Consider the following 21,450-nt stretch of genomic DNA (forward strand, 5'->3'; position numbering starts at 1 on the left):
CCCACGGGAAAAATATTAAAATATAAATAAAAAATATAATAATGACAAATTCCTCAGAGATAAGAAATTATTTTTCCTGTTCCCTCTTTGGATACCAGCCACACCACTGCGTGCCTCATGTGTTTAAAGATGTCCTCTCTCTGGACCTGCTATCACTCCACGTGGTGCTTAGGGAAATTAGTGCTGCCCATGAGGCAAAACGGACACTCCCTCGGTCTCACTCACATAGAAACATGCTCTACACAATTACTCACAGGCTCAGCGTTGATGGGGTTGGATCACCAAGGCTCCAGGTAATAAGGAGCACCGGCACACACACCAGAGTGTATGTGGCAGAGTGGCAGTAGAAAACTACCTCAGCACTTTCATTAGTAAAGGATGGCGCTCATCAATCTCTGATGCCATTCATTATTAGGACAGTGTTTGTTGGGAGTTATTTTCTGATGGCTCCAAGGAAGCTCTGAAATGTTGACATCTGGGAGTGAGCTGTCCAACAATCACCTTTATCTTGAATAGCAAAAAAACTAATTTGCTTTGTCCTGGTTGTCCAGGTTAGAAATTGACGACATTTGAGCGAAGACTAAATGTTTCAAAGATGGTCTGCATAAGAACACGTACCTGCACTTTGCATATATTGACACACACAGTATGGTCTCTGACACTTTGAACAATGTTAAACAAACACATGATATATTTTGGAAATACAGCAAACTCATTTTGCGAAATAAAACATTCACACACTTATTTTTTCCTTTGAAGAGGTCGAAGGTGAGTCCAGGTATTCGTGGTGTGCAATGATCCGCTACGCCTGGTGAGATCAAATATAGCCGAATAACTATCCGGTTTGATCTGTAGTCCCATCCCTGCTCCTCCACCCCGCCGATGACCTCCGCCCAATGTCAGCTCACATCACTCCTACGGCTAACCGCCCCTGGCGGACGCCTCTAAATCCACCTGTCCATCTCAATCACTGGCCCTCATCTCAATGGCGAGGACAAAGGCTGGCAGTGGCACACGGGCGCTTCCTGCTCGCCAATAAGCCGCTTGGTCGTGTTGGGAGGTCGCCGCGTTTCTGGGAGAAGCTGCACTATTTGTTTGTCTATAACAAACTATTTACATGAACTGCAGACCGTTTTGCCACATGGAGACACCAACAAAATAAGGGTATGCAAATTACTCTCACCCATAATGCGACAGCAGCCCCATGCCCCCCCCCCCCCTCTCTAGGAGCTTATACGGCTTTGCGAAGTTGCAAACTGATAAAATTGGGGGGGGAAGGAAAAAGTTGCTGCTGCAGTGCGAGAACTCCATCAGGGAGCTTTACTCAGCATTTTCTCATCCAAGGGATTACGTCACGGCCGCAGCAAGCAAACACTACGGCACCAAGTGCAGGGACAGAACAACATTAGTCAGTCAGTCAGTCAGCAGTCGGGTGTCTTTGAAGAAGCCTCGTGAGACAGTCTCAACATGTCTGTGCATGTTTGATATTCTTCCTTTTTCACTGTGTCTGTGTGTGTGTGTGGGGGGGGGGGGGGGGGGCAGTGGGGTTCAGACAAGATAACAAGATATTCCTGAGCAACGTCTCGCTCGCAAAAGATGTTCACAACAAGTTCAGCTGTAAGAGATCCGGTTCTCCAGAGAGCGGATAGCCGACGAAAAGAAAGACGACGTCTCACCTGACCCTTTGGAGCCATGACAGCACATCAGAGGTTTGACAGATGTGTGGTCATTGTGTGTGTTGACCGAGTACATGTAGGTTGTAAATAAGAGGGGGGCGGTGCTGGAGAAGTGAAGGTGTATTTTTACGGCCCGGGACTCGGGAGTGCACTCATCATCCACATAAAGTATCTGAGCGACAGCAAGGAGGGACTCCTGAGGACAGAACCACCAGCGAAACAGCATCGCTGGAAACCAATCTCATTTCAGTTTGCAAAAGCTCTAAAATTAACAGGGCCAATTGGTGGGCTCAAGAATTGCAGCTTCTGATGGACAACAAAAAAAAGGCAATTTTCAGTGAGGTTCAGGTTCTGTTTAGATCAAATAAGTACATGAAGATCAGGTCAATTATAACGTTATCATCACCGACTGTTCGTTTCTGCACGTAGCTTCTCCCCGGAAGCCGTCAAAACTGTAATAAGTCAGACCTCCGACACTGGACTATGCAGACACGTCCGCTTTCTCCACTCTGTAGGCAGACACACACACGCATGCAATGCAATGCATGAACATGCAGACGTATGTTTGCACACAGCAGGCCTTCAGAGGGAAATCTCACTGCACAGTGACAGATTTTATTTTATCTATTCTGCTGTTTGAGCCCCAAATTGCATTTTTGTTTGACAAAGACACCATTAGCAGCATTCTGTTAACGATGTGTGTCACACAATAGGCTACTGTCCCACTACAACAGAGTCTGTAGTTGAATTCAACAAAGGATGGAATGGGAGATACTCTGAACCACTTAAGGTCCTCTGGTACATTGGGGTCACATCTGCTTAGTATTTTAATAAAATATCAGCTTTTAAAGTCAGTTTGCATTGTTCTTTCTGCACCAAGATGTTTTTCTAATTCAGTATGGGATTAGTTAACAGGGAAGCAGATGGACCATATGACATTTCAGTACTCTATATCTTAGATTGGAACAAATTCTTCAAGAAACGCAAACTTAAGAATTCCAAAAGCAGCCAATGAAACCCGAACACTTGTTTGACAATCTACAAAAGAAGGATCCGAACGGTGATCGATGGAGGACCGGCTTCACTTGAGCCAACCAGGCTGAGTAATTAAACTGATGATCTACTCCACGCGGTAAATGCTGCGTGTACTTATGTTGTCAGCCATGCAGGAGACAAGCGGAGAGCTTCTAATGCTCTAAAAATAACTACTGCACACACATGAATCTCACATGAACGCAGAATGTGGGAGCCAGGTATGGAGAGCGATGAATCAAGTTGCTGACAGCTCTACTGCAGCTCCATATCGTCCCGTGCCATATGCTGGTAGGCAGCGAGAGATACAGGGTCCCAGCATCCACCAAACATTACCATGGCAGCCAACCACTATACATTATAATTAGCCGACTTGAAATCCCCAAGGCTCGGACCGGTTGGATACAGGCCACTGCTCCCATAGATTAAAAGGGCACCCGAAGCCGTGTTTGTCTGCACACATGGACACGAGAGGTCATAATCAAACACGGACGCACCCATGCACACGCACAAAAAATGACACACAACCCACGCCTGATGATGTCCGACCTTTTATACACGCATGTGTGGGTACGAGGAAATCAAACACGTCACGTGTGCTCTTCGCTCCACAATTCCATCAGCAGACTAAATAACACAAAAGGAGACATAAGGATAAAAACTGAAAAAACTAAAACTGTGGGCAGGTGTGAACCCTACAAGTCAGAATAACAACGTTACGGTGATTCATTTTAAAACGTTTTCAGTGGGTTTTATTTATTTATTTTGCAGGGACAATGCACACCAACTAAGTCGCTCTGTGAGACAGATTGGATTAGCTGGCTCACGGAGAATCAAAGCCGAACTATGAGAGGTGTTGTTGAATTGTGTCATTGTTATCACTTAAAAACATCACAAAAAAACTGAAATTTGTTTGCGGAGAGCATACCAACCCATGTGAAAAATATTGCAATATTTAAGCTGTGGGCACTCAAACTGGTGTAAACAGTCAAATAAAATCTGAAATAAATTGAAGATTTGGTTGTCAATTAGACTGGATCACAAGTTAATAACCTATTCATAGAAGAAGGGATAAAAACAACCCCACGTTGCTGCAGCTCCTCAGCCTCTGCAGCACATAGATGCTTTGCTGTTCTCCTCTCTGACCAACCATGGATTAGCCAACAGTTACTGCCCTGCTGAGGATAACTACGAGGTGTAGTCTCTGCAACCAGCCGGTCTGAGTGAATGCACACGGATGAACGGCCTTTACCATCAGAGTGGTCGGCCTCTTCTGTGCTTTTTCACCCGGCGACACATTGGAAAGGGAGACGTAAGAAAGAAGAAAGTAGGACCGGGTGAGAGAGCACTAAGCCATTTGGCACACGCACCGAGGCCTTGTGCCTTCCACTGCATTGATCGAAAGTTTAATCTGTCTCCAAAAGGTCACAGTTAAGTGGTAAATAAAAAGTGGACAGCCATGAATAGTGTACAGTGGTGCCAGCATGCAATTTACTTTGAGAGGGAGAATCTAACAAAAGAAAACAACAGTAGGCACGCATGAATAAATTAACTTAATGAAGTATCTACGGACAAAGGACTAAAGCACGCATCTCTCTGCTACCACTTACCATCGGTGTGAGCGTTCAGCCGCTCCATTACACTGAGGGCTACGAGCTCACTTAAGCCTCACCATGACATCTTCCCATACAATCCCTAACCCACCCCCTCTTTCCCACCTGACCAGGAAAACAGAAGCATCCCAGAGGAGTGTGGTACGCCTCTCTGATTCATTGGTCAGATTTTCCAGGACACTTCCGATCCAAGGGGCCAATCACAAACGTTTATCTGAGGATGTGGTTTCCAACGATGTGTCTTTCCAATGAGACTTATGTGGTCGGAGGCTCCAGGCTGCCTCCGCTCAGTGCGTGTCCACGTTTCGACGTCTGAATGTGACCTGCCTTCTTCAAACACAGATTGGATACATTCCGTGGTCAAATGTAGACGCCCCATCGCTTCATAAAGTGTAGCTAGACTAATTAGACACTGCAATTTGGTCAAGTTGAAAGCAGCTCCCCGTAGACATCTCTTCTAGCTGCGTGTAAGTTCCTATTTGGATCTCTATAACGTCAAAGAAAACCAGCCATCCATTTCGATCCATGCTGAAAGACGAGCAACTGAGACCAGAACGCCAACCCTTATGGGGACCATTAATCTTTAATGATGCCCCCACAAACATGGGTGCTAAATATACACAAAGAAAATGAGGGGGGAGGAGAGACTGAGAGAGGGGCCTACCTGCAGGTTGATGTCTTCCTGGTTTGACAGCTTCTAATACAGCCTGTGAACAGGTGACCAAACATTTACAGTCAAGATTTATATCTATGATTTAGAATTCAAGTCTGTCTAGCGAGACCTGAGGCGACATACGACCTGCATGCGGTTGTTCACCTGAATCCGCCCGGGAGAGAGCGGCCGGTGCTTGAGTGCATCCATCAACCCTCTCAACTCATAATGGCCTCGTCTCCCTTTCCTGTCCCCCTCTCCTTTCTTCCGCTCGACTACCCTGAATGCTTAATCGTGCCCGCGGCCTTCCGGGAGCGCGTAAACATGCCCGCCGCACCATTGGCTGGGAACGGTGGTGTTAGTCTGTGCGGATTGGCTGAGGGGAAGGCATGGGTGGCAGGAGAAGTAGAAGATGAAGAGGGTTGGTGGTTACCACCGCCCTGCAGGATGACTGCTGTCCATAGTAACATACCACACACACACACACACACACACACACACACACACACACACACACAGAGAGAGAGAGAGAGAGACATCCCCTGAGGACATGGTTACGGTCCCCACAGACTCAGAACACAAACACCCTCAGACATATGACACACCCTATAACATCAATCACAACAAAGGGTTTTCGGAGCTTCACCCATGTGAAGACGGCGAGACAATTGGCACTGAAAAGATAATCCAGCTGCTATTTCCTGGATTCTAGAGTAAAGCTCCCGCGCTCCTGTTTACCATATTTACATAATTCTTTAATTTCTATGCAAAACGCTATCTGCGCGGTATATTTGGGGTCAAACACACAACAGAAAACATTAAAAAACACAAACAAAGCCAGCTTGTCTGGATTGTGCGGGACGTTCTGTATCCTAGGATATTTTCAATATTTAAAAAATGGCAGATTTCATATGAACAATCAATCTGAGGGCACTGCATCGGTTTCAAACACATGGGGGTTGTTTTTCTTCAGAAAAAAGCATTGACAAACCTTATATAGAAGTAATAAACTTTGATCGTCGGTCGTCATATTTTAGGATGTGTTCTCACCAGAACACTTTTGTTATAGTGGTTATGTTAAACCAGGTAAGTGCTCCCTTTGAGGCAAGAGAGCAAGTCTGTTTTGTTAAAGCATTTAAATTGCTGTTCCTGAAAGGCTCAACTCAAAAATGTGTTTTGTTGGATGAAAACAATTTTGCATTACATCAAGGGAGTTATTGAAAAATGATGTGATCACAAAAGTCAGCCACTAGTGGGGTCTAACATGACAAATAGTTGTTTGTTGATAAAAGTTAATAATATTGTAGCCTGATCATTAACTACAACTGTGCAGAAATACCGGGTTCAAACAAGGACTTGAGTCCTTGCATTGAATTCAAAAAATATAAATGTCAACATTACAAATGAAGCTTAGAACTATTTGGTAGAGTCCTGCTAATGAGCTTACATTAGCTCTTAAAGAGTAGAAACAAACATTATTTACTATGCTAGCGCTTCATCATTATTATTTAACAACGTGACGTTGAATCAAGCTATTAATAACAATTTAGAGTAACTTCAGCCCCAGTAAAACACGAGAACGTCGCTCCAGCTGAAAAAGCCACAACAACATACTGAGCTGAGCCAAAAGCTTCATCCATTATAGACCCACGTGGCCATGGCACAAACCACGTTAAGACGTCGTTCCTAATCTGTCCTTTGCTGCTTCAGCTGGACTAACTCACTCCGAAGGAAGACACAAGAAAGGCTAGAATATAAAAAGGACACTCTTCTCTTTGGTGAAAACAATATGTAACAGTATTTACATCTCAGGAATCCTGACATGCCAACTAATACCCATCAGTTAAACCCTTTATTTTGCCATCAGTACTTCAGTCTCTCTGTTAAGTACTCTAAGCACCAAATATTTCAATCTCCCTGAGCACCACAACTGCTTTGGAGGAGCGAACATGAAGCTGATTACATAAGAGTTAACCCCAATGGGAGAAGGATGCTCAAACACAAAGCAGAGAGGGATCGAAAAGGCAGCAGTTATGACGGTATTACAAAACTGCTGTGGAGAGACTCGGAGTGTGTGTGTGTGTGTGTATTTAAATGTCTGTTTCTATTGCTACGGTATTGAGAAGGGAAGGAACAGCTTCATCTATTGACCAGAATAGTGGAGGAGCTGTAACGGCAAGAAGACAGTGATTCAACACTTGACATTCAGCACAGATTGAATTACACATCACACATTTGTCTGTGCTACCTTGCAGCTGCTTTATTTAGACTGTGGCACAATGTGGCGGCGGCAGTATGCTGACAGCAAATAATTCATAATGCTGCTCTTCAACATTCATCATCCATGATTCCTTGTGGCTCCATTAGAGCCTCCCACAACAATAAGTCAAAAACATTTGTTCAGTTGGCTAAATGGTACCGTAAGGAGTCTGACCTGGTAATGACAAAAAAAGAGGTATTCCCACAGTGAGCCAGGGGTGCAAAGGGACTCAATGGCCCGTGTTGCATTGCTCTCTGTAATCAAGCTACAAATGACATGTTTGGGTAAAAAAAAAAACTTGCATTGAACAGGACTTATTAGTGCTGGAGCTGATAGTGGAGCCACTGGAGAAGGGTGTGATAAATTAGACGTTTTTCGTATAAAACTCCCCTACGAGAGTCTGCTGGGAAGCCATCCAGAATCACTCTGCCGGGCCCTTGTTTGCCAAATAACCACCATCAAACACTTGAAGACAGAACTGGGACTGGAGCACAGGAGCACATAGCCGCCAGGGAGGCTCGCTCCATCCGTCACAGCTGCAGAGGAGACCCAGAACAGTTGACACCCAGTCAGGGGGTAGAGCGGGCGGGCGGGTTATAACAAGCATCAGTTTCACTTCTTTTGATGCATTTCACTCTGAAACATCCCGATCTTTTATTTTAAAAAGATTTTTCATCAAGGAGCCTTAGGCCTCAACGGTCTCATCAAAACAACGCTCAAAAAACTCCACTCCAACAGGTGGAGCCAGTGATGGCTCATGGTAAAAGAATCAAAGAGGCTCACCATTGTTTGTGCTGATAGCCGGTGATATATTTAGAAGGCTATTTGTTAGGAAGCCTTGATGGTCAGCTACCTCACACGGTCTTATTCGGATATTCGGAGAACTACACCGCATTTATGTTTTTCTGCAGTTTTTGATTAGAGTGCACTAGTTGGATGGCACCCTGACAGAGAGAGGATTACTTCCCAATAAAACCATGTGGTTCCATATTAGGATGTGCTGCACCTCCATCGTGCTGAACGTCCCGACCGGACTCACATGGTGGTGCTTTAGAATTGCTTGGCCGGGCTGAGCTCTAGAACAGCAAACTCACGGGATGCACAGAAAAGAGGATATATTCTTTAATACTCACAAAAAATCATTCCTGCCTCACCGTGACTCGGATTAGGGAAAATCGTTTTGACATACGTGCGCGCCACGTGTTGCCAAAACGGCCATATTCCGACTCTTATGTAATCTGGCTGTCTTCTGATGGTGCTTGGGCATCACATGGCACTGAAGCGAGCCAGAGGAGAGGCCGGGAAGTTCTTTGAAGGTTACCGTGCTGACTGCCAGCGTCAGAAGTTAGTCTGGCACGCTGCAGTTTAGGCCCAGAAAGGATGATTCATTGAGAACAAGGGGAACTCAAATGCTCCCGTGGGTGATGCAGTGATTCTAACCAGTGAAAACAACATGTGCTATAATGCATGTGCTTATCCTGGGGTTTGCCTGTGTGCTGCAACAATACACATTTAAATTGAGAATTAGGGCTGCTCATACATGTTAGCTTCATTTAAACAGCTGATGTCGATATGAACCTTAGTGTAACATAATGGGCACTAATAATACATTACTACAAAGAGCAGTATTTATAAGTCATGTTGAACACGGACTACTCCGTGATCACTGCCTTTCTTCCTATGATTTAGGTCTCCTCTTTTATTCACAACCATCCAGACAGCTCATTCAACCTCAGAGTCGAAGGTTGGGTAAGTTACAGGTCAAATTTGGCAAAAGTGCAAGGCCACTTGGTGAATCATACACACAGAAAGTTGAGAACAATTTTTATCATATCCAATTTACGTGTCGTCTCCAGCTATACACTAAGCAGCTATTTAAGACAATTTCCAAATTACACAGACCGCTGAAGCAATGGGGAAATACAACAACCAGTGTGATATACCACACAAGGCAAACCAGTTACAGACCGAAAACAATGGCAAAGACAAAAAGGCAAAGGATGAGAGGGGAAATAAAAAGGGTTTGGAGTAAGAAGTATTTGTAACTGACACACACAGAAAAACACTAATAGCCGCCCGGGAGTCTACCACTTACGCTGCTGAGCGGACAAATGGGGCTGAGGATGACTGATGGGAGGTTAGGGTTGGCCAGTGTTTGAGCATCCTGCAGATGAGAATATTTTATATGGTTTGAACAAATACATTTTTTGGCAGTATGCTTAAAAACTATCAGGAGTACAATGAACACCGTGCATTGACAGGATTTAGTGCAATCGGGAGGAGAAGACTGTGCCGGGCCTCTTGGGGGGGGGGGGGGGGGGGGGGCGAGGCAGCTGTGGCTTTGAGCGTCCACTCCCCCACTCTGCCTTGCAAGTGGAGGATGTGTCGTCGCTGCTTAACACTGAGCCATTAACACAGTTAAGAGAGAGAGGATGCAATTACATTACTACATTACCCCAGAATACAGTGCATGTAGGGTGGGACTGGTTCCGACATGTGAACCGGTGAAAAATTTGTTTCATGGTCGGAGTGGTGGCACCCAGGGAGTGGACCGATTCAGCGGCCCCTGACGTCCCAATTTATGCACCCCTTCCAATGCACACGCAAAGGAAAAAAGGATGATGGGAAAGCAAGAGGATGATGAAATGAGTGTGACCCTTTTGGTTCAGAGCTCATACAAAGCCTGGATGCAGCCCCTCCTTTTGTACACAGCCAGCCTCTCACTGAATCTCAAATGTGTTTAAGTGCTTCATAAACAAAGACCACTCCATTTGTTATGATGCGTTCCCTGTCTGCTCACAGCAATGCCAGAACTCAAAAAGCAATATGAAAGTAGTACACAGGTCTACAGTATACAGTCCCTGGTACCACACAGTTATGTTACATCAACTTATCAATTTTGGAAAAGAGGACCAGAGTGTCCCCATTGCTCTCTGTCATTCGCGGTCACTGGTGAAAAGGTCAAAATAATTCAAACGTTCCCGTTGAATCAGACCAGAGCACATGGAGCATGAATGGTTTGACACATTGGGAAACATCCTTATTCATTCCTTGTCGAGACTGAGATGAGGAGATGCTTCTCTCCTTTCTGTGAGCTAAATATGAATAGAGAAAACGAGCAGAGTAGAAAGGTAAAGGTAGTCATGGAAGCGCTAATCTTCATGCTTTACGTGGTTAGTGATGCAGGCTATTACAGTGCGATTTATAGGATTTACAGATATGTTTCAAATCTCACCCATTTATTAAGTGTTAAACTAAAACGTGACTGACTGCACACTGTGATAACGACATTATAACACGGTGTGGCTGCTCAGAGTAACAGCTGCCCACACACTACACTTCCGACACGCTGGACTTGGTTCTTTCTGTTTGTGTATCGCAGAAACATCACCAGCCCAGTCCCCCTTGCTCTCCTATTCACTCCCTCGTTGGAGATTAACGCATGGCAACAAGGGTGACACTACAGTTAATCCCAAAAGGCTGCGTCATGTGCTTGAAACTGACAACACAAACAGGCAGAATCTCAACGGGACAAACAGAGAATTGCAGCTGCGCATGACGCGATGTGTGCGATCACTGGCTAAGTGGGACACAATCTGAATAAAAGCATGAGAACCCATCGTATATTTTCTGGTCTTTTTGAATCATCTTTCTTAAAATATTTTTTTATGGGATAATATATAAAAAAAAAAAAAAGAAAATACTTGCTAATTTAAAAGCCTTCAAATTAGCAAGTATTCTACACATTTTAATTTTTCAAAATATGTTGTTTTATTAACCTTTTTGTTACTTGACATCACAGCAATCACCTGACCGTAAGTACAGTGTAAGTGTGACGTGTCAGACAACAACAGAGCACAAAAGCAACCATAAAGAACAGATTAAATATTCATATTCATCAGGCAGCCGTGTCCTCGATTGGATGGAACATGAAGTTCTACCTCCTGGCACATAAAGGCATGAACCGCACTCCCCCTCAATAGAGTTTCTCCAGGCTGCCTCTGTGCCTACTGGCCAACGACACGCTCCACAACAGCAGACACAAGTTGGTCCACTGATGCAGCCACACGGATTATCGCTAATTCAAAGTCCTCCGAAAAATGCAAAGTTCTTTCAGCCTGCTGCGTTCCTAACGCGAACAGGCAGCCTGTGAGATGGAGAAGGAGGGGGTGCTGGGTAAAATGGCTAGAGGTAAAAACGCGCGCAAGGAAGGAGAGTAGTGTGGAGAGGAGCGAACAGATGGGTGGATGGGATACGTACTGCTGTAGAGGGTGTCGATCCAGGAGAGTCGGGGCAGACCGCGAGCACTGAGGGGCTCCATCCTCCTCTTCCTGTCACTCTGCTCCCTTTCCTATTTTCTTCCGTTCCCCTCTGTCGCCGCCTTTCACGTTTCCTCTTCTCTTATCCTTATCCTCGACAAACCGCCTTCATCTCACAGGGAGAAGCTCAAAGAAGCATTCGGAAGGAATGTTCAGAAAGACACCTCTGAGGAGAGGAGGTGGGTGAGTGGTGTGTTGGGAGAGATTAAACAACAGGCTGGAGACAACCACCCGAGGACCGTTGCTAGGGGAAGGGAGAAGCACTCCCCCCCCCCCCCCCCCCCCTCTCTGTTTGGCTTGCTCGCTCCCAACCACCCCTCCCCTCTCTTGATTCTGCGCGAATGGCTGTTCAGCCTCCCCCCCTCCCCACTCCCCACTCCTCGCAGTAACTCTGAAGGGATGAATGATAACCGTGCACGTTGAGTCAAATGTCAATACATTTTTTTCTCAGATCCCTTCTCTATTGAATGGATGCTAACTCACTTTTAACCTCCTTCTTGAAGTAAACAATGGCTTCCTTCCAGCAGTGTACAAATCAAATTGCCTAAAAATAAGAAAATGAATAAAACTGCTTAAATTCTTCCAATTCTTTCCAACCAGTTTGGCGCATCACAGAAAAAAATGTGGCAATTACGACAAAGATAACAAAAAATTACAAATTAAGAAAAAGCTAAACATTTGCAGCGGATTCAGTGACCATTAGCAGGAGTTTCCTTCACACCTCGTCTTTGGAGTAGAGTAGAAGTAGAGAGAGTTCCATTCTACCAAGGGAAACCTACAACTGTAAAACATCATGTTTGTTTGGACTGTGCAAAAAGAGTATAGGAGGAACTAGTCCACGGGTAGATTAGGTAATCTAGAGGATGGTTCAGTGCAGGTTTTATTTTCTCCAGGCATACTGACACGAATGTGTGTTTGAAATTTGACATAATAAACTGGTAAAAAGACATTAATGGAGTTATTTTTTTTCCTTGTAAAATAAAATCATTTGACAATAGAGGTACAAAAATAGTTACAGTACAACCTCCACTGATAACTAAAGCGAAACAGATCAACATTCCTATTACATAAATAAGAATTTCATAGACTACTTTATTGATTTTCAAATAAGCTGTGTCAGATTTTAATGGCAGCATTAGCTTGTGAAGCATATTCAATCTCCTGCTCCCAGAGACGGAGCCGACGGCCCCCCTTGTTCTGAAATCAAACGAGGATCATGCCATCGGCAACAAAGCCTGATACAAAGCCCCCCCCCACCACTCAAACCCCTGTTGGGTCCACTCCCCCCCCGCGTCATCCTCCTATAACCAGCATGGGGGAGGACAGACGAGAGGAGTGGGATGCAGAAAAACTTCAATTAGGCCACCAGGCTGACAGGAGGCAGCCCCGCACCCCTCTCCTCCTGTACCCTCGGCAGGCAGAGCACCAGCCCCCCCGAGCACTGCTCTTTGTCTGGCTACACATGTCTTATGTGAGAGAAATATTATATATATATATGATGGGTCACGACATTTAATGTAAGCCTGCATGTGTTAATGGATGTCAGGGTTATTATTAATGGACATTAATGTGCCATTATGGAGGAGGAAAATTACACTGGCATGCAATTGCTCAAGATTTTACACACACACACACACACACACACACACGCACACGCACACGCACACACGCACACACGCACACACGCACACACACAGTTTGGCTTTAGGCTGCATGAGAGGAAAGGGCTAATTAACTTGAACGCTTGTTCAAGTTAGGTAGGTTGACTTTCTTTGAAAACAGTGGCAATGAAGAGGCAACACAACTTACTTCTCATCTCACTTAAGACACAAGCATCCCACCCAGCCAACCTGGACTACTGCCGGTTCCTGTGGACTGAGGGCCGGCCGGGAGGAATGGAAGAGGGCCATGCAAGGAGGGCAAAAACCTTGCATCGCCCTCTTCCATTCCTCCCATCAGGCTGTATTATTAAGCTATTATATAGTCATATCTTAGAAATATCTAATCAGTGGCATAAAACGGTCCGAAAAATACAATATTGTTAATCGCTATTCTTTTTGGTGCAAAATATTGCACAAAAATTAGCCCACACACAACGTTTCTCTCTTGCAGACACACAAGGGGGCAGATTCCAACAAAGAAAAGACACACACGCCATGTTAAACGACACACACACACACAGACACAGAGAGAGAGAGAGAGTGAATTGAATAAAATGGATTAGATCGAGACTCATGTAGATGCTGGCAAAGCACCCTGTGACTTGTTGTTGCTAATTTGGGTGTAACACACAAAAAAATACAAAACTTAATTTCTCATTACAGCAACAAATATGGACAAAAAAAGCATAAAATCCATACGACGCTTTGATCACGCCAATTATACCGTTGCATGCGACTGACTAGGCCGAGTGCTGCTGAGAGGCATTTTTAGGCTTCACAAAGTCAAATGGGAGTTGGAGGACTCCTGCAACACGTCCTCCCCCGGGAAATTTGATCATTTGCTCCACCATTTCGGTTAAGCTGCTAACAAGATACTTTAATAACCATCATTTTAGGGCGCCTAAAAAAAAAAATCTAATAAAAAACATCACGTGAATATCTTCATGCAATGAGCAACAGAGGTCATCAGATGTTGATGGGAATGGTTTATTGGAAAACAAGTTATTTTAATAAATGAAATTTAATCTGACTCAACTTATTAAAATGGACTATGGGTCACTCACATCATTATTATTGTTATAATGATGATACTGCCCATTGCTGTCGACGTGGTTTCAGCTAGGGTGGACAGATGATCTGTGTTAGGAAAAGCATCAATGATTGTCAGGTCAATCTATCGATCAATCAACGTTGCGACCTTTTGAAGACTAAAGATTTTCTGTCACATTGTCAGCAGGGAGATGGTGGTCATCTCCCTGCCCCTCTGTGCGTGTGTGTGTGTAATTAGGCAGCTTGGCGGCCCACCAGACAATCAGACTACCACCCACCATCCTACTACCCATCTATTGACTCTGTTCTACCCAGATACCCAACCTCACCCCCCTCACCTTTTCTCCTATATTTTTGATCCAAGCCCCCCAGGCCTGGTGCTAGGGTTGATGGCACATTTTCCCCCACCCAACACCTCTCAGGGGCAGCATCCCAATGGTGGCAGTATGTGTGTGTTTGTGTCACTCCGCCCCCCCTCTACTCACCACAAAAAAAATGTTAATTGAAAATGTAACAATAAAAAAATCATCTGTTCCTATTCAAACAAAATAATTTTCAAACTGTTCCAGCATCCGACATGAAATAGTTTCCAGCGCTATGGGTTTGTGTGTATATGTACCACCAAGTGAGAGATGGGGGTGCGGGAGGCTGCACATACAGCCTGCGTTTCCATTTGAATGGCTTCAGAAAAGCCTAACGAAGCACTGGAGTGAAACAGAATTCATAGAAGGAGAAATCCTTTCGTCTCAAATGTATCGTGCCAAAAGGGAGAAGCTGGAATTAAGCAATCAGTTAATAAAATTGTTACAAAATAATTAAAATTTTAAAATGAATGTAAATAAATAATAAAATTGTCGGTTTCTTATTATATACTTCGGGGATGTTGGACAACAGCCACCATAACAACTTGGCTTCGAGGAGCTCTGTAAAATGTGGACGCACTCAATGGAGATGGATAACTATAGTTGCTTGCTGTATGTTTTTAGACAGGTCCCTTTGTTTGAGGGGGGGGGGGGGGGGGGAGGGATGAGCACTGACTGCATTATTAAAAAGCCCAGAGTGCACTTGTGATTAACATCTGTTTAATGGGAATGCCTGAAATCATCTGGAGCGTCTTTCTTCTGAAGTGTCAAAAGCATTATGATTTTTTTCATTTAAAATGCACAAATAAGTCTGCATTGGTCAGACACTGTATTCTCTATTAGTTTTATCCACTGAAAAATATGAATTCATTCAAATACAAATACCACCACTGATTCTTTATGTGTGTGTCATATATATATATATATATATATATATATATATATATATATATATATATATATATATATATATATATATTTATTAGATACAATATTTGTACATTACTGTAATCATTAAGTCTTCTAATCTTTCTTCATCAAGCGATTCTATCTGAAATCTACAGCACAAAACAAAAAACAGCTTGTGGGAACTTGGGTGTGTGTGTGTGTGTGTGTGTGTGTGTGTGTGTGTGTGTGTGACGCATCCCAGTATGTGCTCTGGCAGGAAAGATTCACGATCACCTCATTTGCCCTTTTATTAGGCCACCAAGCCTCCTTGAATATGATCTTGCGTCTAAGAGAAAGACTGAAGAAAGGACAAAGTGGTGTGTGTGAGAATGAGGGGATTCATTCCTGGCCAGCTGAATTCACTTTGATCTATTGAGGTCAATGTGGAAATCATCTGAATCATGCGGTGATTGGACAGACACCAGATTAAAAGGACTTGCCGCACACACAGACGTTATTCATACTGTTTGCTCATTGTTATTGTTTTGTTTGTAGCACACAGCCGAGCGTCCCACACTTGCACAGGAAACTTGTCTGGCATTTTGAAACACATCTATCAACGAGATGGGACCAACGTCTGTCTGAGTGTGCGTGTGTGTGCGTGCACGAACACAAGGGCACCACACGTGCAACTTCTGAGCGAGCCAGTCTTAAGTGAAGTGCCCCCACACCGTCAACCCATTTATGAAGTGGACAAGGCAAAGGTACCGAATATCTGAACAAAGACCTACTGCACTCTACTGTTTAGTTTTGGTCACCGGTCGTATGGGACACAACAATATGTTCAGTGTGTGTGATGCAGATGAAATGATGATACTGTAAGCATTTGACTCACTCAACGTTTGCCTTACAGAACATTTTAAACTTCTACTGTGACAGCAGAGATTGTGGGTTGGGTCGTAAGGGTTATCATAGCATGAGCTATGTGAAATTATTAATCCTGTGTGTGTGAAACAATACTCACAGATGTAAAAGAGGAGAATGGGGGATTTAGTCCACCCTACTGTACAGACTTTTTAGGAGTACTTAGAAACCCTTCACTGAAAACTGTAATAATCAAACAAACAAATACCAACACCACAGAAGGGAAACAAACAATGAAACTGTCATTGTTACACATGTCCACATGAGGGCGCTGCTTCCATCTGTCCAGTGGGCGACTGTGGGTAAGTGGTGAGCGCGGTGGTCGTTCTCCAATCAGAGGGTTGGCGGTTCGATGCCCTGCTAAACTGCATGCCAATGTGTCCTTGGGCAAGACACTTAACCCCAGCAATGGTCCTCTAGCTGTGACTACAGTGTGTGAATGTTAGTTACTGATGGGCAGGTGCCACCGTGTATAGAAGGTCCTGTCAACAGTGTATGAATAGATGTGAATGGGTGAATGATGTCATGTAGTGTTAAAGCACTTTGAGTGGTCGGAAAACAAGAAAAGCGCTGTACTAGTCCAGTTCCTATCTTATTCCACACACCTTTTGGATCTTCTTGTTTTGCACAGTCTGAACGTTTAGTCTGATAGCATGTGGCCATGTGGCCAGCTCTCAGGCCTCCTGAATAAGGTCAACTGTGTCATCAAGAGATACAAATGTACACATAGAAATGATGCTCACTCCATGACGAGAGGAATAAAGCAGAAATTCTCTCCTTTCAACCACATTCTCTGTTTGAAACATGTCTGGATTCACTCAACAACTATTTCTGGCCACCTGCAGAGTGAACGCGCTGATGCACCAGGTCACCTGCATCGCCGCAAGTGGGCGGTGGAGAAAACCCACAGCTGACAGCTATAGGAATCAGGAACCTTCATTGCCTAAATATTTTAGACACACAAGGAATTTGAAATGGCGGTTGGTGCATAACATAGGACAGTGAGACAATGGACAACAAGAAAAAACAATATGCAATATACAACAAACAATATAAATCTACTGTATAAAATAGAGTACAAATAAGTAAAACAAAAATAATAATAAAGCTAAAAATAAAGTGCACAGGTGAATAGATAACCATACGCTACACAACTGTGTGGTGAGTGTATATGAAAGTGATACGTGTATGTGCATGTGCAGTGTGAAGGGATGAGCCCGACTGCCGATGGGAAGCAACTGTTTGTGTGGCGTGAGGACTTAGTCCTGATGGACCTCAGCCTGCTGCCAGATGGAAGGGGCACAAACACTTTTTGTCCGGGGTGAGAGGGGGCATAGAGGCTGTGCTGTGACGAGGATCCATGAGGCCCTCAGTAACCAGAGCCCAAACCACACGCAATAAAACACAGGCAGCGTTTTGGGAGGAGTTGTAGAATCAGCGATTACCAGGCGGTTTCCCAGAGACAAACTAACCAACAGCATGTGGTCCTACATGATCGAAACTGGGCAAACCACTTGAACAGAAGAGGTCCTTCTACTGCAGTGATCTCCCTCCTGCTATAATGCCTCACCTATACTGTTAAATCCAGGCCTGCAAGCTCGGTGAAGCTAGTGTTTCCCCAACTGATGATCACAAACACACACAATGACAATCAATACCCTCATTGGGGGAGCCTGGGACCTGAAACTCTCTCCTTTCTCTGATCCGGATTTCGACTTTGTCAGATAACTGGTAACCTAGCTTGACCATCCTGCCTGTCAAGGTGCATAATAAACCATTATAATATTCTTCTGTTTCAGGAGAACTACCAACACCAGGGGGGTTCTATTATAACATTCATTCAAGTCTTTGAATAGAGCTTCCTGTTTATTTGTTTTCTAATCCAACCTATGGCTATGGGTGGAAGTGAATGTGCTGAGTGCAGCAGAAGGAAGTCCTCAAGACATTAACCGGAGCACACAGAGACAGAACTGAGAGTGCCAGTACAGGTGTTTTAAAACCGCTTCACTCCAGTGAAGGTCCATGTTTGATCAAGCCTCCTGGGGTGTAGCTGACAACAAAGACTGCTTTGCAAAGGTGTTCAGTATGACAAAAGATCATTTCCAGTTTTTATCCAAGTTTTATCCAATAGTAATTTGAACAATACTATGAAAGTCATGAAAATAATTTGGGAAATAAATTAAGCAATTCTTGAATAATAACCTGAATTTTGGCGGGTGAAGGGGATCCATGATCAAACGGTTGCATGCTGACTCCCCCCCGCACCCTACTCAAAGTGAGAATAGCTAAATAAATCATTTGGGAGTAATGATACATGTGGTCGTGCACAACTACTGGCAGTTTGTCTGAGTAGTGTGTGTGTGTGTGTGTGCATCACTGTCTCATCAGTTAAGTATTGCAGCTGCTGACTTCTGCAGACTCACAGGATGACACGCCGGGTAACACAATCTACACTGAGTGTTATTTGAAGTCGAGATTACACAGAGGAAAAAAAAATCCACCCAAGTCAGGTTCAATCACAATCAAAAGCAATCACACACAACCTCAAAAAGGGGAAAAAAGGGATTGTATGTATATGTAACATGCCACAAACTGATACGCAGATTTAGAGCTTGATTTTTGTACGCCTGAATGTGTTTTTGCGTGTGGTGTGCTGGATATAAATATAGATACGAGCGCAAAAAGCAATATCAAAGTTCTACCCTTGCATTTCTCACCAGCGAGATGGAACCAAGGTCAACTCCTGCATCCATCTTAGAAAACAGCAATGATGCTGCAAAACCCACACCTCCTACTCCATCGCAGAGACATCCTGTCTGCACGCCCGCACAACCACGACGACAAACTCATCACCACGGTAACAAGTAACACCATAAATAGTATTTTAGTTATGATGATGTAGCGTGGGTTATTTGACTGCATTCATTTTGGATGGATATGACAATGTGAAGAACTAAAACACACAGTTAGGATTATCCATTAATCATGTATTCCGGAAAATGTCATATTTAGAGCCTAAGCTTAAAATATTAGAAATGTTATACACCCTGTGTTTCACTTAGTGAGCTACAAGCTCATCAAGAGGCCGAATGCTACAGGAGCACACATATCTGAGCAGCAGTGAGTTTGGGGGAAGGGGGGTGATAAACCACTGTACCTTCAGCAGCCAGATTGTCCGCTATACCTGCTAAAGTGTGTACAAGATGCGGCCTGCAGGGCTATTTGACAACCCAACTGAATATTAAGATCTGCCACTCAAGCCACAGAGTGTTACAATGGGAACAGGCCCACAATTCCCCCAATCAGTGCATGCTTTTTAGAACGGGTCTGGACAAGACATGCTTATCTGAGAGAAGATGAGAAATATGTGTGGTATTCAGAAAATCAGTGACGAGAACAGGTTTGTCCTCTAGTTTTCCCATTTTAGATTAACGACAACTATTCAGTTGCCTCAACAACAAAAGACCGAGAACTAAACCTATGTGCAGAATGACAACATCAGTCTTTTTCTTTGTTGCTCATTGTGGCAGAAAGCAACACCGTAGAAACATGTTGTACTGTGGGGCGAGATAACGACCTAATTCAGTAGAACAAAAGGCAGGGATTTATTTTGAAGCAACTGGAAAATCATGACTGCAATCCTGTGCGATGCCGTGCTGGTATTTAACGTGATGTTAAATAATTGTATGTTCTGCTAGAAACTTCAATCTAAAGACTTTCACTTTGAAAAATGACACCGTCACAGTTCAGAGACAAAATACTTGTTGTCACTGAATATCTTTAGTGGAGTTACTGTTTGTGTAGTGTCCCTTCTTCTCATGTCGCCCTTACAACAGACCTTTAGGTCAGCCGGAAACAAATTAATATTTAAATACTTTAACTTCAGGACACACAATTGATTTAAATAGCAAAATTTGTTATGCTATTATATTGTTCTCTGAATTCCATATTTTGCTTAAAAATTAAACTGTAGTTATACTGTGTGGCACTTTGTGGAGAGTGAGATATTCTGGTCTTGCTGTGCTACCAGTGAAAAGTGTGTTATAGGTAATAGAAAGAGGAATCTGGGCCCTCAGCTGGGGCATCCTGTCAGCAAAGTCACTTAAGAACAAGCTTAAATTGACACAATGAACTCCCCTTAAACTTTCACGTCCAAGTTCTCAGCTATACCTGCAAGTCAAAGTTGTTTCGGCCAAAAAATAAACAAGGTATTACACAGACTCCCTCATTCTGTCTGAAATTTCTTATGACTTCTTATGATTTGTGCACCATCGAATCCATCAAACTCCACAGAGCTCAAGTTTGAAATAACAATGGATGACTACTGGCTTAGACCGACAGCCGCCATGAATCATTTGAATAACGGCTCACAGAGAAGCCAGACTTGCAGCTCCAGACGCACACGAGCTGATGGCTGACCTGCCTTGCCAGAGAACGCACAAAGGCATCAGCATGAGCAAGAGCCCTGACACAAGCTCCCTGCTGGTGCATGACGGAGTAAGAGAGGACAAGCATCCCATAATGACAAGTAACCAGGAGCCAGACAACTGCCGTCACCTCTGTTAAAAAGCGTTGACCTCACAGCAGAGTGCAGAGCCCCCCCCCCAAAAAAGGGTTTGAGTACTTCCCGCAAGTCTACGCGTCCTCCCTTGTTTACAGTCTATCCACTGATCACTCACCCATTCATCAGAGCAAAACATCCGGATCCTGCTGGACAATAAAGATGGAATAAATGAAGATAACATAAAGTGCTTATCCTTACTGACCCACAGCTTTATGGAAAAATATGTGCCCCCACTTATATCCTCCCTCACCATGATACACAAACAGTGCGTCTTGATTAGAAAGCGACGCCGCTGTTCCTTCACCAGTATTTCTCTAATTGTGGAATTTAAGACGAGCAGTTGGCTCCTGACACAAAAGAACACCACACACACACGTTCTTAAAGAGCCATCTTCCCACACAATCATGACAATCAGACATTTGGATAAAAGTTGTGTCCGCAAATGGTG

General features: G+C 44.0%; 1 protein-coding gene across 4 annotated transcripts in view; it reads right to left on the bottom strand.

Moving 5' to 3' along the window:
* abr (ABR activator of RhoGEF and GTPase) overlaps nt 1–21,450 on the bottom strand; it is an 82,776-nt gene that overhangs the window by 58,833 nt on the left and 2,493 nt on the right. The window contains exons 1-2 of one of the 4 annotated variants that reach the window (XM_037466627.2): nt 5,139–5,211; nt 4,986–5,028 (exon numbers count right to left, since the gene is read on the bottom strand). The exons of 1 other annotated variant lie outside the window; for it this stretch is intronic. In XM_037466627.2, the coding sequence (XP_037322524.1) occupies nt 4,986–5,028; nt 5,139–5,183 (88 nt within the window). In that variant the 5' untranslated portion in view covers nt 5,184–5,211. Of the gene's footprint in view, nt 1–4,985; nt 5,029–5,120; nt 5,212–11,493; nt 11,797–21,450 lie in introns of those variants that run through there. 2 more of the 4 variants (XM_037466626.2, XM_037466628.2) reach the window with 2 other exon arrangements.

This window comes from Pungitius pungitius, chromosome 16 (genome assembly GCF_949316345.1).
Source record: "Pungitius pungitius chromosome 16, fPunPun2.1, whole genome shotgun sequence".
Taxonomy (NCBI): Eukaryota; Metazoa; Chordata; class Actinopteri; order Perciformes; family Gasterosteidae; genus Pungitius; species Pungitius pungitius.